Here is a 15,066-nt window from a genome sequence, read left to right on the forward strand (position 1 = left end):
ATGCGCGGGTTTCCTTGGCTACTGCGCAATACCCTGGACTCACTAGGTTATCGAAAAGTCAGAGCAAATTTCATCAATAAAATAAACACATTTTCAGCGACTACACTGCCCATTTTTTGTCACATTTTAATTCAGATGCTGATTTTCACGTAGCGTTTAGCTGAAATATGAATAGTAAAAACTTAAAGTTATGAAGTTTGTCCGCCTCTCCTGACATCTGGCAATGACTTGTGGGAAATCATGTGCGTTCTCACTGGCCAAGTCACTATCCGATGCATCCTCGATAAAAGGGGCGGATCAAGAACATTTCCGGGTATTTTTGGCGTTGGTGACTTGTGTTCTTTGGATTGGAACCGTACTTGGGCAATGAAAGATGACGTCAAACGAGTTCGCAAGAACACAAGAACGGAGAAAAACGTGGATTGATCAACAGCCCAAATCACCATCCGATGCATCCTCGATAAAAGGGGCGGATCAAGAACGTTTCCGGGTATTTTTGGCGTTCTTGGTGACTTGTGTTCTTTGGATTGGAACCGTACTTGGGCAATGAAAGATGACGTCAAACGAGTTTGCAAGAACACAAGAACGGAGAAAAACGTGAATTGATAAACAGCCAGTGTCTGAGAAGATACTTTCTCGTGCGCACGAGATACTTTCTCTTGCTCCGTAGATGAGTCAAATGTACTGGCTTTTAAAAAGTCTGGGGGAAGGGAAGTTGTTTGTTTGAAGGTGGAACAAGTTCAAAGCTATATGCTTTCGTTTCAGGGGTGGAATGAAGTAAAACGGAACTGAGGCTTTTTAAGCCTCCCCTAGCAATGAGGGATTCACAAAAGTTTCGTTTCACGAAAACTAAGTAAAATGGAACGGAAGCTTTCTAAGCCCCCCCCCCCCCCCCCCCCCCCTAGTACTGAGCGATTCACAAAAGTTTCGTTTCACGACAACCAGGATATGATTCTTGAATCGAACAATATGGCAAATTGGGTGGGACTTTAGGTAGGTATAAAGCCAACCTAACTGATCCAAAATCTCTGTCAGCAAGTGGTGAATGATCTTCAGCCAATGATCACACATGAGGTAAATGTTTTAGCCTATTTTAAATTACATTTGTTTAACCTTAACATGCCCATGATTAGGGAGCTAATCAAGAAAGTTTTTTTCTCCAAACTGATGTCACTTGAGTGTTAGGCTATCAATAAAGTTTAGTTTACTTGAAAGCTTTTATGGTGATGTATAAAATATTTAGGCGTATATAAAAATATTAATCTTGTCAGCACGGTTACCGCGGCTCGTTGACCACTAGAGGTTTGATCTATTGGCTAATTGTGGTCTTACTGAAGTAAAGATAAGGTAGCCTATATGCAGATTTGCAGTAACAACCAACAGTCATTTTATAAATTAAACAATTTCGAACTAACAAATTACGTAGGTCTACCAAGAAAGTATTCTCGTGTTGTTTAAAGATCCTGTAAAGTGGAATTAAAAACGAGTTTCAATTTCACCACACCACAGAATAATGTGTTATTAACTACCCATCCAAATTCGAAAAAAATATTAGTGCTCACACATTAAAATGTTGTCATACATCTGTAGGCCGTTAGTATTACGTCATTTTCTCACAGTAAAAGTTAAAGAATATCTTCCGAGGTTCCCTGCAATGGGGCGCGGACTCGGGTATCCAGACTTGCATCATCAATACTTTTCGTACAACGCTTTAACCAGCTACACCACCGAAAAAGCCGTTACCTGTCGATGCGGGTGGACGGACTTTATACGAGACGGTTTTTATATCAATTAAACTAGATTACACTGATTTTTTCTTATTCTTAACATTTGTGATATGTAGGCCTATTGTGAACAGGGGGGACTTTATTTTTACTAATTATTATTACTGTTGACAACGTTGACGAATCATCAACATTTGTTTTCTGGGCACTGTATAGACCTACCTAGTCCTATCATGTTACGTTTCATTTCAATAAAATAACAACACTCAAGTGCACGGATTTATAATTATTACAATACGGATTTGGCTAAATAATTATGACTGATGGAAGAAACTCGAGCGATGCCTGGTGCTGCTTCTCTGGCAATGTGAGATTTGTCTTTAACAAGAGGCGGTGGCTTCGTTCCTTCTATGGCTCTGGTTCAGAAGAGCGGCAAAACTTCGAACCAGTTCGTGACGTTTGAAGCATTGAACGTCATCTGTCACGTGGTTTCGTAATTTGATACAAGCTCCAAAACACTTTTTCGAAACTGTGCGTATTGGTTTTGCGACACATGCATCGATTCGTCAGTGCCATAGGTCCCATCCCTACAAATGCATATAAATGAAGTGTTCCCCTGAGCTTTAACACAGGAGTAAAAATTGACACCAGACAGCAGACAGTGATCTCTCCAACTACTTCTAGCACATTAGCTACCATTTCACACGTAGTATATAATGTACTTAGAAGCAAAACATGGAATTTACTTTACAGGATCTTTAACTTTATAAGGCTAATACACCGACCAAAACCTTTAGACCGAGGTGAAACAGTTTCATATTCGAGATTCAACAGACATTCATATTCGTACCTCCATTCAGGCTCCGCGTCATATTTAGGGACCGGGTTAAAAGAGTAGACAGTCAGAATGTTTCTTCAATATCTTTGTCAAAATCGAGCATACAAACTTCAAAGTTGTTGCACATTCTTCTACTACTAACTGACCAAGTTGTCCAAGCTTTGGTTTGGTGATAAAGTTGATTATTGATTAACCCATAGCCAATAAATCAATAAAAACACAAATATTTCAGTGTTTCCTCAATATCTTTGTCAAAAATGAACATAGAAACTTCAAACTTGTTGCACATTCTTCTAATACTAGTAGACCAAGTTGTCCAAGCTTTGGTTTGGTGACCAAGTTGATTATTGATTCATCCATAGCCAATAAGTCAATAAAAACACCAATATTTCTGTATTTCCTCAATATCTTTGTACAAAATGAACATAGAAACTTCAAACTTGTTGCACATTCTTCTAATACTAGCAGACCAAGTTGTCCAAGCTGTGGTTTGGTGATAAAGTTGATTGTTGATTAACCTATAGCCAATAAATCAATAAAAACACCAATATTTAAGTATTTCCTCAATATCTTTGTCAACAATGACGACAGAAACTTCAAACTTGATCCACATTCTTCTACTACTAGCTGACCAAGTTGTCCAAGCTTTGGTTTGGTGATAAAGTTGATTATTGATTAATCCATAGCCAATAAGTCAATAAAAACACCAATATTTCTGTATTTCCTCAATATATTTGTAAAAAATGAACATAGAAACTTTAAACTTGTTGCACATTCTTCTAATACTAGCAGACCAAGTTGTCCAAGCTTTGGTTTGGTGATAAAGTTGATTATTGATTAACCTATAGCCAATAAATCAAGAAAAACACACATTTTCCAATATTTCATCAATATCTTTGTCAACAATGACCACAGACACTTCAAACTTGTTGCACATTCTTCTACTACTAGCTGACCAAGTTGTCCAAGCTTTGGTATGGTGATAAAGTTGATAAAGTTGGCTATGGGTTAATCAATAATCAACTTTATCACCAAACCAAAGCTTGGACAACTTGGTCAGCTAGGAGTAGAAGAATGTGAAACAGGTCTGAAGTTTCTGTGGTCATGTATGACAAAGATATTAAGGAAATACTGAAATATTGGTGTTTTTATTGATTTATTGGCTATGGGTTAATCAATAATCAACATTATCACCAAACCAAAGGTTGTACAAATTGGTCAGTCAGTAGTAGAAGAATGTGCAACAAGTTTGAAGTTTGTATGGTGGATTTTGACAAAGATATTGAAGAAACATTCGGACTGTCAACTCTTTTACCCCGGTTCCTAAATATGACGCGGAGCCTGAACGGAGGTACGAATATGAATGTCTGTTGAATCTCGAATATGAAACTTATTTCACCTCGGTAACCTTTAGTAGGCTATTTTAAATAGGCTATTTGTAGCCTATAGCCTATATGAAAACATAGAGGTTAACCTACTTAATGGGAGTAGCCGTAAAAGAATATTCAGAGATTAAAGTCGTAAATTTGCGAGAAAAAAGTCACAAAGTTTCTATTATTGGGAGTCAGGTGGCTGAGCGGTTAGGGAAGAGGGCTAGTAATCAGAAGGTTGCCAGTTCGATTCCCGGCCGTGCCAAATGACGTTGTGTCCTTGGGCAAGGCACTTCACCCTACTTGCCTCGGGCTGTCCCTGTACTTACTGTAAGTCGCTCTGGATAAGAGCATCTGCTAAATGACTAAATGTAAATGTATTATTTTCAGACAAGGCTACTCAGGCTACAGACCGTTGTGTGGACGGCTGTCGCTCGATATGGCCACCTTTGTTGTGTTCAATGTAAAAAAAAAAGGAATAGCCTAACTCGGCCTACCTTTTTCTTATACTCACAGTAAACCACGTTAGGAAGTATGAGTTCAAGGTCACAGCGAACTCGGTGAGTATAATGATTAAGTTGCTTCATCTGCTCTTTAAAACATAGACTTGCAGTGATATTAAAATAATGTTCTTGAAATAGGGCAAACATTGTAAAGCCGCAGCATGGTAGGCTACTACAATTGGCCTGTGTGTGTGTGAAAGAGAAAGATACTGGTGCTGTACATATTTTAGGCTCAGAATTTCCATACAGTTTATGTTCACAGTAATGGCTTGAATGTGTTCTGTGTGATAATTTCCTAGCACAGTTGGCTGTATTCTGTACCTAGACGTTAGGCTACATAAACACATTACACCAACAGAAGTAGTTCTACAGAAGTAGAAACACTTTTTACAGTTTTTTTTATCGATGTAGAACTGATTAATCTTACGTAGGTTTCCTTTTATACCAACAAACTACATTTTAGAATAAACTAAATGTGCAGGTTTCGGTGAAGAGTCTAAAGATGAAACATTCTGCCTTAAAACAACCTGCTTTTAATAAAAAATGTATCACGCCCCACTCTCCTTAAAGTATAACGTTTCTAAATAATATGTAATTTCTTTCTGGTCAGCCATGCCTTTGGTGCGACAGCGCCACCCTTTATTGACTACCTAAAGGATATCTTAAGACGATATCCAGATGGAGGGCAGATTTTGAAGGTGAGTTTGATAAACAACTGCTCAGGTAGTCATATACAAGCTATGTTCTCAATAAATGCACAAATAATTAAAATGTACCAGAGGGAAGCTATAATTCCCCAAAAGTATAGTTGCATGAAAAAGGTTGTTTATATCCATTTTTCTTTGAATATTGTGTGCCTGTTTTAGGCAAGTCACTTTTCCATTTCTTCAGAATCATACCAACATTTGTGGCCTTAACAGGAACTGATCCAGAATGCAGATGATGCTGGAGCTTCCCAGGTGGTCTTCATCCATGACGAGAGAACATACGGGACTCAGGAGGATTTGGGGATTAACCAAGGTTTGTTGAACTGAATTGTCAGTTGAGAAATTTCCCTGTGGGACGATAATACATTGGGTAGTTATGATAATGTGACTACATACATGCTATCAGTTAAACAATTTGATAATTAAAGATCTCAGTTCTACGTTAGTTGTGAAATCTGAATCTTCTGGACTTAACCCTTGTGTTATCTTTGGGTCATTCTAACCCATCAGTCATTGTGACCCACCGTCGTATTGCGACAACTTTACCGCATACAAAAACAAAGTTCTTTTTCTGTTCTTTTAACAGTCGGGCTGTCTCAGACCCCCCACATTGCAAAGGTTAAAAGAAAATGCTATTTATTTGTTTTTGTATTGGGTAAAATTGTGCAAACACAACGATGGTTCGTTGTGAACCTTTGGGTCATGTGACCCGAAGGCAGTACAAGGGTTAATACATTTGTGGTTTGGCTTTGATTGTATGCGTCATCTCTCTAATAATCTCTCCAATAATGCCAGGAATCTCTGTCTTGTTTGTGTGTCTGTGTATTTTTTAGAATGGGATTTTAGGTCAGCGAGTTTCTTCCGATTATCTCGAGAACCGGGCACTCTGCAACGTTCATATTTTGCCGGTGTCTTTTTTATAATCCAGTGGAGTGCAGTGCTGCGTTTGACATTGTTTGGATAAGCATTTAAACATTTCCAACAATAAGCGCTTAATGCACCAGAGTTTTTGTAAGGAAAGTAGGGACATTTTGTTTTGTTATTTAGAAGCTAATTCACTTTTACAACCGATATGGCCAGGTTAGCAGTGCTGACTGCTGGCATAACATCGAATCAGCTGCTTTTAAAGGGTTTTCTTTATGGATGAAATGGTGGCTAGCTAACAGAAGAACAACATAAAGTTGATACTTTCAGTGAATTTTGTTACATTGCAGTTTTGTTAAAACTGCTTGTACATTGTAAATTTGCAGAAACTCTTAACATCAATAAAACCACGACATTAAATCACCAGCTGCATCACGGACATGGGACAATACATTTTGATCAACATAACATAAGCAATTGATAATATAGGAAACAGCAGACAAATGAAGGCTACATCATCATTTGCATGAATGTACCACATCATTGGGAATTTGTTTAAAATAATGATAAATAGCTTTTATGATGTGCATAAGTGACTAGAATAGATGATGTGGAGGTTGAACAAGTACTTCAGAGATTACAGAGAATTTCAATTGTGATCTGAGAAACATAGGTACCAAAATCACTGAGAACTGTCATCAGCAGCTGCATCACAGGCACTGTAGGCATCTATCTACAGCTCTGGAAAAAAGTGAGAGACCACTGCACCTTTTTCTTTCATAAAAAAAAGTTGAGAAGGACAATTTTGAGTGAGGAACAGAAGGGTAAAATTTACAGTGGCCTCTTAAATTTTACCCTTCTGTTCCTCACTCAAAATTGTCCCTGTCAGCTTTTTGTTTTATAAAAGAAAAAGGTGCAGTGGTCTCTTCCAGAGCTGTATGATTCCATAAATCTGTGTGCATCACCGACATCATCCAGGGCACTGTGCCCTATCTATAATTCCAGGAATCTGTGTGTGTGTGTGTGGAACCAATTTTATCATGGGCATTGTGCAATAGTCTAATTCAAAGATAAATGTGTGATAGGTGTAGCTACAAATGTTAGCCTATAGGGGAGGTAGATTGATTTAAATATGAACATTGTTTTGGAGACAAACTGTGAAGGCTTTAACTCATTGATTACAATTAGTGTTCACTGTCTACTCATGGAATTAGTTCACGCTGATTTGTGTTCTGAAGTTTCGACTTTTAAGAAGGTAGACATCAGGACAAATAGTCACTCTACTTTGTCCACTGAAACATGGGTGACAAGGTGGCCTGGGGGGTGTTCCATCAATGTCAATTAAGGAAAAGCAAGACTTATTTGGCCAAGTCTCACTTACTTTAGCGAGAGTTACGTTCCATTAAGGTGGCTTATTTTAGTTCTAGCTACGTAACCAAGGTAACTTATACCAGAGCCTGTTTAAGGAGAGCCTGGCCACTCCCTATTAAGCCCCATTGTACTGAATTTTGTTGCAGTTCCACCAGAGTTCCACTGGGAGTGATCGTGGTCGAGTGCAGAATGAATGGGAGTCTATGGAGCTAACAATATCTCTGGTCGTACGATGTGTATGACGTCAATGACATTTTAAAAGGCTTTTTAGAACAGAAAGGCAACTTCAAAAAAATCTAACACCCAGCAGTGTGTATTTGTTTTGCCTCCCCTTTCGAATTCAAAATTCTAATTACTCGAAAAAAATTATATCCTGAGAAAAGTGGATTTTGAGGGGTATAGCGCCATGGACCTCCATTCATTCTGCACTCGACTGTTAGTGCCCTCATATGGAACTAGAGTGGAACTGCAACCAGTTCAGAACCCGGAAGTTTCCCGAGAGTGGCAGTTCTCTCTATATAGGACATTCTCTGCTTATACTTCGGAACTAGCCTGATCCGTGTCAGGCTAAAAGTCAAGCTGAACTAAAATGTGTTGCAAATAATTTCAAAAAGGCGGAAACAGAATCTCAAAAGACAGTTCCGTCGAGTAAATTCCTGCGCGCAAAGCACTTTAGTCCGTGTTCGGAAACGTAAATTCAGACTTTTTGAACTGCAGACATGAATGATTTACGTGTTTACTTCATCTCCAAAAAATATATTAATTTAGAAATTAAGTTAAGAAATAATGTCACACTAACTGTTTTCAAAAGCCATTGGTTAATTGACATAAAATAAGGCCTTTAGAAACTAAGCAGAGCGTCTAGACAAGTTACAATCAATTATGGCGTATCCGTTCAAAAGAGCGTTTATCCCACCAGCCCCTTCTGTACTTCTTCAGAAGTACAGAAGTAATGCTTCCCTGACCAGTATCTGTGGAAGAAGTATAGGTTCAGCAGGCCCAGCATAGTTTATCTAGATAGATTTAATTTTCATTCTTAAAAAAAAAAATACATAAATATAGCTGCAAACAGCAATGCGGGTTCCTCCGCAAAATGGCAAAGTATTATAAACATGTACACTGTAGAAGATCGAGACTTGGACAACAAGAGAGCAAAACTATTTCATATTTGTCCAACAACAATAGGCTGAACGGGGATTTGAACTTATGAGCATAAGGCTACAAGTCAGTCTCTCTAGCCTCTCTGCTACACACCAACTGCTGAGATTTCATGATTAGTAAAGGCTAGGGATGGGACGTATGGCACTGACGCATAGATGCATGTGTCGCAAAACCAATACGCACAGTTTCGAAAAAGTGTTTTGGAGCTTGTATTAAATTACGAAACCACGTGATAGATGACGTTCAATGCTTCAAACGTCACAAACTGGTTTGAAGTTTTGCCGCTCTTCTGAACCAGAGCCATAGAAGGAACAAAGCCACCGCTTCTTGTTAAAGACAAATCTCACATTGCCAGAGAAGCAGCACCTGGCATCGCTCGAGTTTCTTCCATCAGTCATAATTATTTAGCCAAATCCGTATTGTAATAATTCTAAATCCGTGCACTTGAGTGTTGTTATTTTATTGAAATTAAACGTAACATGATAGGACTAGGTAGGTCTATACAGTGCCCAGAAAACAAATGTTGATGATTCGTCAACATTGTCAACAGTAATAATAATTAGTAAAAATAAAGTCCCCCCTGTTCACAATAGGCCTACATATCACAAATGTTAAGAATAAGAAAAAATCAGTGTAATCTAGTTTAATTGATATAAAAACCGTATCATATAAAGTCCGTCCACCCGCATCGACAGGTAACGGCATTTTCGGTGGTGTAGCTGGTTAAAGCGTTGTACGACAAGTATTGATAATGCAAGTCTGGATACCCGAGTCCGCGCCCCATTGCAGGGAACCTCGGAAGATATTCTTTAACTTTTACTGTGAGAAAATGACGTAATACTAACGGCCTACAGATGTATGACAACATTTTAATGTGTGAGCACTAATATCAGATAAAAATGAACACATGTAGCCTTAATTAAAATATTAAATAACGTAGGGTAGTCCGTCGGAGACAACCACTACACCTCATTCAGCATGTTTAAACGGCTGCTATATGACTCTGTTCATATTCAATGTGCCGATAGTTCGGCTCTTTAGGCCGGCACAATCCGGAAGAAACCACCAAAGCTTCACAAGGCATCGTTCGCCCATCCCTAGTAAAGGCTGAGTATTAACTTTTTATAGGATATTGATACTCTTATTGAGTTAATCTCTTGCCAGACTCAGTCAATGCACAATTAACAATAGTCATGTGCGCAATTGGGCTAGGGCATAGCTGACTTTCAGATCCTTGCAAGAACAGCCTGTGTCAGTACAGTAGCCGACTCTCTGGTCCCATTAAACTACACAACATGCACAATCAGGGTGACCAACAAGATTATATTAACTAACCAACAATAACATTACAAACATCTAACTGAACGAACACAACAACTGAAATCCCTCGCACGGCTGTTGTAACCAAACTATTTTCCACAAGTCTTTGCGTTTTTTGACATGCCGCACTGCATGCTGGGTACCCAAGGGTGCTGACGCTGATTATCTAGCTGGGCTCCGACTGCGTGATATGAGTATTCGTTTTTGGTCAGTTTTGGGACAAAGGTTAAGAAACGGTTGACATTTCAAGATGAAATTGCATGAAATTGCGCATGGTATTTCAAATGTCTGCCTGTTTAACTAAACAAGTAATCAAAATTATGACAGGCCAAAAGACTGTGCCTGGATTCAAACCTGTGACCTTGCAATTTGTAGGACAATCGTTTCAACCCATTGAGCTACCCTCAAGGATGAGAATACCTGGTCAGTTACTGTACAAAAAAAGGAAGCCGTTTCTCCTGTAGCACGGATTGTTCGAGTCGGCCAAAGTTTAAACAGCTGTAATTCAATGATCTTTTGACATATCATGGTGAAATTGCGCATGCTACTTCAGAACGATGTCATCCTGTTTAACTAAACAGATATTCAAATTTAAGACAGGCTCAAACACTGTGGCTGGATTCGAACCTATGACCTTACACTTTGCAGGTCACCTTCCCAGCCCATTGAGCTATTCTCAGTGTTGAATATTGTCATGTTCAGTTACTGTATGAAAAAGTAAGCTGTTTCTCCTGTGGTAAGCGTTGTTAGATTCAGCCAAGTTTGAAACAGCTCTAATTTAATCACATTTTGACATACCAAGGTGAAATGTTTATGGTACTTCAGAGTGATGTCATCTTGAACCCTATTAGGTTTGAAAAATCATAATTCAAAATGACATTTGATTTAGTGACACAAACATATTGAGGCAATGTGTACATTTACATAAGTAGACCCCTTTCAGCCATTTGGTATTTGATTCAACAGTCTTAATAGGCTACAAGGTGAACCACGAAAGGTCTTTTAGAAAATGATTCCCGCTCCACAGTCTGGCATCTACACAGTCTTTAGCTCATAAAAAAGAACGATTCGTGCTAAGCTACCAAAAAAAAGTTTGTCGCTGAAGTTCCAGTCGATTATCATTGCGTCTATGTTTTATGCAGAACTAGTTTCTTCAGAGCGTAATAGGATTGTGGTGGCACGGTTCGACACGTGATTGTTCTACACCAAAAAGGTAGCTGCTTTTTGTCAACATGGATGGATATGTTTGGCAAATAGAGGATGGGACCTTGCACGTAACAGAAATTCGGCCCCTGACAGTGTTTTGCATGTGATACACTGCGGCTGCAAAAGTGCGTGTGAGACAAGCAGATGTTCATGTTTTTCTGCAGGACTGTGTTGCACAGACTTATGTCGTTGTTGTAATTGTGCCAACACAAAAGAAACTGAGGAACTGGAAGATAACTGTCCTGACACTGACAGTGAGGACTGAGTGTCCTTAATCTGTTATTCCTTATTCTGTTTTGTGCAGTTTTATATATCATATTTCATATTTTTCATTACGATTATTTTTATGGTTGATCAGTGTTTTCATTTGTGGAAGAATGAATGAATGTTACAACAACGACATAAGTCTGTCTGTCAGTCCCCCCCCCCCCCCCCAGGTTAATGTAATAGCCTAGTTTAATAACTAATGTAATATTGCACATATTTTCGTACTATTTCCCTTAAAGCAATAAGGTTAGGCTACTTGGAGACCTTCCACTCATAAAGTATGTTCTAAATGGCATAAATGCTGTCAATTATTAATTGACGTATTAATAATTGACGTTGGTCAGTAGCCTATCGATTAAGGTACTCGAAAGCATGTACACTGTCTGCTTCATTTGAGCTTGATAGGCTAAGCATTCTGTAGCAAATAATAACAATAAACCCACTATTTATTAATTAAAACTACTTCTGCATACTAATGCACAGAAAATACAAACGTAAGCAAAGGCAGCAATCGCTATCGAATCAACAGACGTGCAATTTAGCTAGTAGGGGAATAATACAGATCACCAGTTAACTTAATTTAAATTAGCAAGAATATAGACTAATACAATAACAGGCTTAAATTAACTGACAAGTTAGCTATACGACTTCTCAAAGACGCACAATCTCAACTGCGGTGTGAAGCGCGTATCCATGCTATTCTCCGACATGCACTCTAACAATCACATAGACGTCCTAAAATTGTACACCCCTATTTGTACACCCCTATTTCTGATACCATGGCAGCAGAAATGTTGTCGTGGCGGGCCGCCACGGCAAAATACACATAGGAAACACTGTAACGTGCAAGGTCCCATCCTCTATTTGACAACCATATCCATCCATGTTTACAAAAAGCAGCTACCTTATTGGTGTAGAAGGATCACGTGTCGAACTGTGCCACCAAAATCCTTTTACGCTCTGAAGAAACTAGTTCTGCATAAAACATAGACGCATCGACAATCGACTGGAATTTCAGCGACAAACTTTCTTTTGGTAGCTTAGCAGGACTCGTTCTTTTTTATGAGCTAAAGATTGTGTAGATGCCAGACTGTGGAGCGGGTTGAAACAATAACAGGGTTCACCTTACGGCCTATAAGTAACGTTTTTAGATACATCCATGATACATATCTGTTCAAAATTTCAAGTCAATTGGAATTTTGGTTCAAGAGAAGAGGAATTTTGAAGGTTTTCCCAAATTATCACTGTACAGGAAAATCCATCATGGCGGACCTTATGGGTCCTTGTAGCTTTTTTGTTCCCCATGGGAAATGAGGCATGTACACCAAGTTTCAGAAGAATTGGAGCAATGGGGTGGAAATGCCATCACTTTGAAAATCGGATTTTAGGGCATGGCCTGTGGCGCCCCCTACTGTCGAAGGTGTCCCATATTTGGTGTGGGGGTACCCACTCGGATGTAGTATCAATGTGCCAAATATTTTTTTTTTTTACCAATAATATGTTGAGTTATTGTGGCGCAAGGAGAAGAAGATTAATAATAATAATAATAAATATAGCTGCAAGCAGCGATGCGGGTTCCTCCGCAAAATGGCAAAATATTATAAACATGTACACTGTATAAGATCGGGAGTTGGACAACAAGGGAGCAAAACTACTTCATGTTTGGCCAACAACAGGCTGAATGGGGATTTGAACTCATGAGCATAAGGTCACAAGTCAGTCTCTCTATCCTCTCTGCTACACACCAACTGTTGAGATTGTATGAAGTAAAAGGGCTGAGTATTAGCTTTGGTCAGCTTTGGGCCAAAGGTTAAGAAACGGTTGACATTTCAAGGTGAAATTGCTTGAAATTGCGCATGGTATTACAGAATGATGTCATCCTGTTTAACTAAACAGATAATCAAAATTATGACAGGCCAAAAGATAATGGCTGGAATCCAACCAACTACCTTATACTTTAAAGGTCACCATGCCAGCCCATTGAGCTATTCTCAGTGTTGAATATTGTCATGTTCAGTTACTGTATAAAAAAGTAAGCTGCTTCTCCTGTGGTAAGCGTTGTTAGATTCAGCCTAAGTTGAACTGCTTGTACATTTCCTATAAAAACGGACAACGGGATGACTGGTTGCTGCTGTAAAGAATAACTTTCTCATCGTTTTTTTAAACAGGTTGTTTGGAGTGCCATAACTTGTCATGGAAGGGAATTTTAAATCATGCCTAGCATTAGTGGGAATGTGTCCTGGCTTAGGTTACTGAAATGAATTTGTGCAACAGGCAAGGGATCCACCTGAACAATCAATTTACTTCATTAGAGTTATCTCTACCATGCGTAGACCACAAGTAGTTAGATACTGTGGTGAACCTGGCTTGTTTTGCAGTGGTTTACACAGTCTCGCTAAACAGATGATCAGAGTGTTGTGATGGGCTCAAATAAACACGCATTGCTATGTTTTTACAACCGGAGGATTGATCGGAAGACTAGAAACCGTTTTGTCAGAATAAAAAATTAAAAACTATGCCTCTGACTGGTTTTGAACCTACAACCCTTTGCTTACCAGCACAACATCTCAGCCAATTGAGACATTCCCAGACAGGGATTACACAAAACTGGATAATAAAAAAAGCTGTTTCTCCAATGGCGAGCATTGTCAGATTTGGTCGAAGTTCAAACAGCTGTAATTCAGTCATATTTCAACATATCAAGGTGAAACTTTGCATGGGACTTCAGGGGCATGTCACCTTAAAGCCTATTAGGTTTGAACCATCCTTCAAAAATACATTTGATTTAGTGACACAAACATATTGAGGCAATGTGGACATTTACATAAATACACCCATTTCAGCCATTTTGTACTTGATTCAATTGCCTTAAGTAACGTTTTTAAATACGTCAATGATACATATCTGTACCAAATTTCAAGTCAATTTCACCTTTGGTTCAAGAGAAGAGGAATTTTGAAGGTTTTCCCAAATTATCACAGTACAGGAAAATACATCATGGCGGACCTTATGGGTCCTTGAGGCTTTTTTGTTCCTCATGAAAAATGAGGCATGCACACCAAGTTTCAGAAGAATTGGAGCAATGGGGTGGAAATGCCATCACTTTGAAAATCGGACTTTTGGGCGTGGCCTGTGGCGCCCTCTATGGTCCGATGTGGCCCATATTTGGTGTGGGGGTACCCACTTGGATGTAGTATCAATGTGCCAAATTAGAAAATTTATGACCAGGGACTTTTTGAGATATTGGGGCGCAAGGAGTAGAAAAATAATGATAAGAATACCAACAATAACAATAGGTTCCCTCCTACCGGAGGAACCTAATAATAAGAATACCAACAATAACAATAGGTTCCCTCCTACTGGAGGAACCTAATAAGAATACCAACAATAACAATAGGTTCGCTCCTACCGGAGGAACCTAAATATAGCTGCAAGCAGCAATGGCGGATTCCTCCTTCAAAATGGCAAAATGTTGTAAAATTGACATAATAGATAGTTACACTGGGATTCCCCAGAAGACTTGAAACTGTCATTTCTGTCAGAAAAAAAAACAACGTCTACGCCTTTGCCTGGATTAGAACTCACCTCCCTTCGCACATCAGCACTGCGTCTCATCCTACTAAGCCATTCACAGACTTAGACATTTGTTTGTTCAGTTTTTGTATCAGGAAATAAGACATTTCTCCAATGGCAAGCGTTGTCAGATTTGGTTAAGTTCAAACAGCTGTAATTTAG

General features: G+C 38.9%; 1 protein-coding gene across 1 annotated transcript in view; it reads left to right on the forward strand.

Moving 5' to 3' along the window:
• Positions 1-934: 934 nt before the first annotated feature.
• Positions 935-15,066, forward strand: part of sacs2 (sacsin molecular chaperone 2) — a 44,477-nt gene continuing 30,345 nt past the window's right edge. Inside the window, exons 1-4 of the mRNA XM_067259759.1 lie at positions 935-1,074; positions 4,449-4,492; positions 5,046-5,133; positions 5,356-5,455. Coding sequence (XP_067115860.1) covers positions 4,467-4,492; positions 5,046-5,133; positions 5,356-5,455 — 214 coding nt within the window. The 5' untranslated portion in view covers positions 935-1,074; positions 4,449-4,466. The remainder of the gene's footprint in view (positions 1,075-4,448; positions 4,493-5,045; positions 5,134-5,355; positions 5,456-15,066) is intronic.

This window comes from Osmerus mordax, chromosome 2 (assembly GCF_038355195.1).
Source record: "Osmerus mordax isolate fOsmMor3 chromosome 2, fOsmMor3.pri, whole genome shotgun sequence".
Classification (NCBI taxonomy): Eukaryota; Metazoa; Chordata; class Actinopteri; order Osmeriformes; family Osmeridae; genus Osmerus; species Osmerus mordax.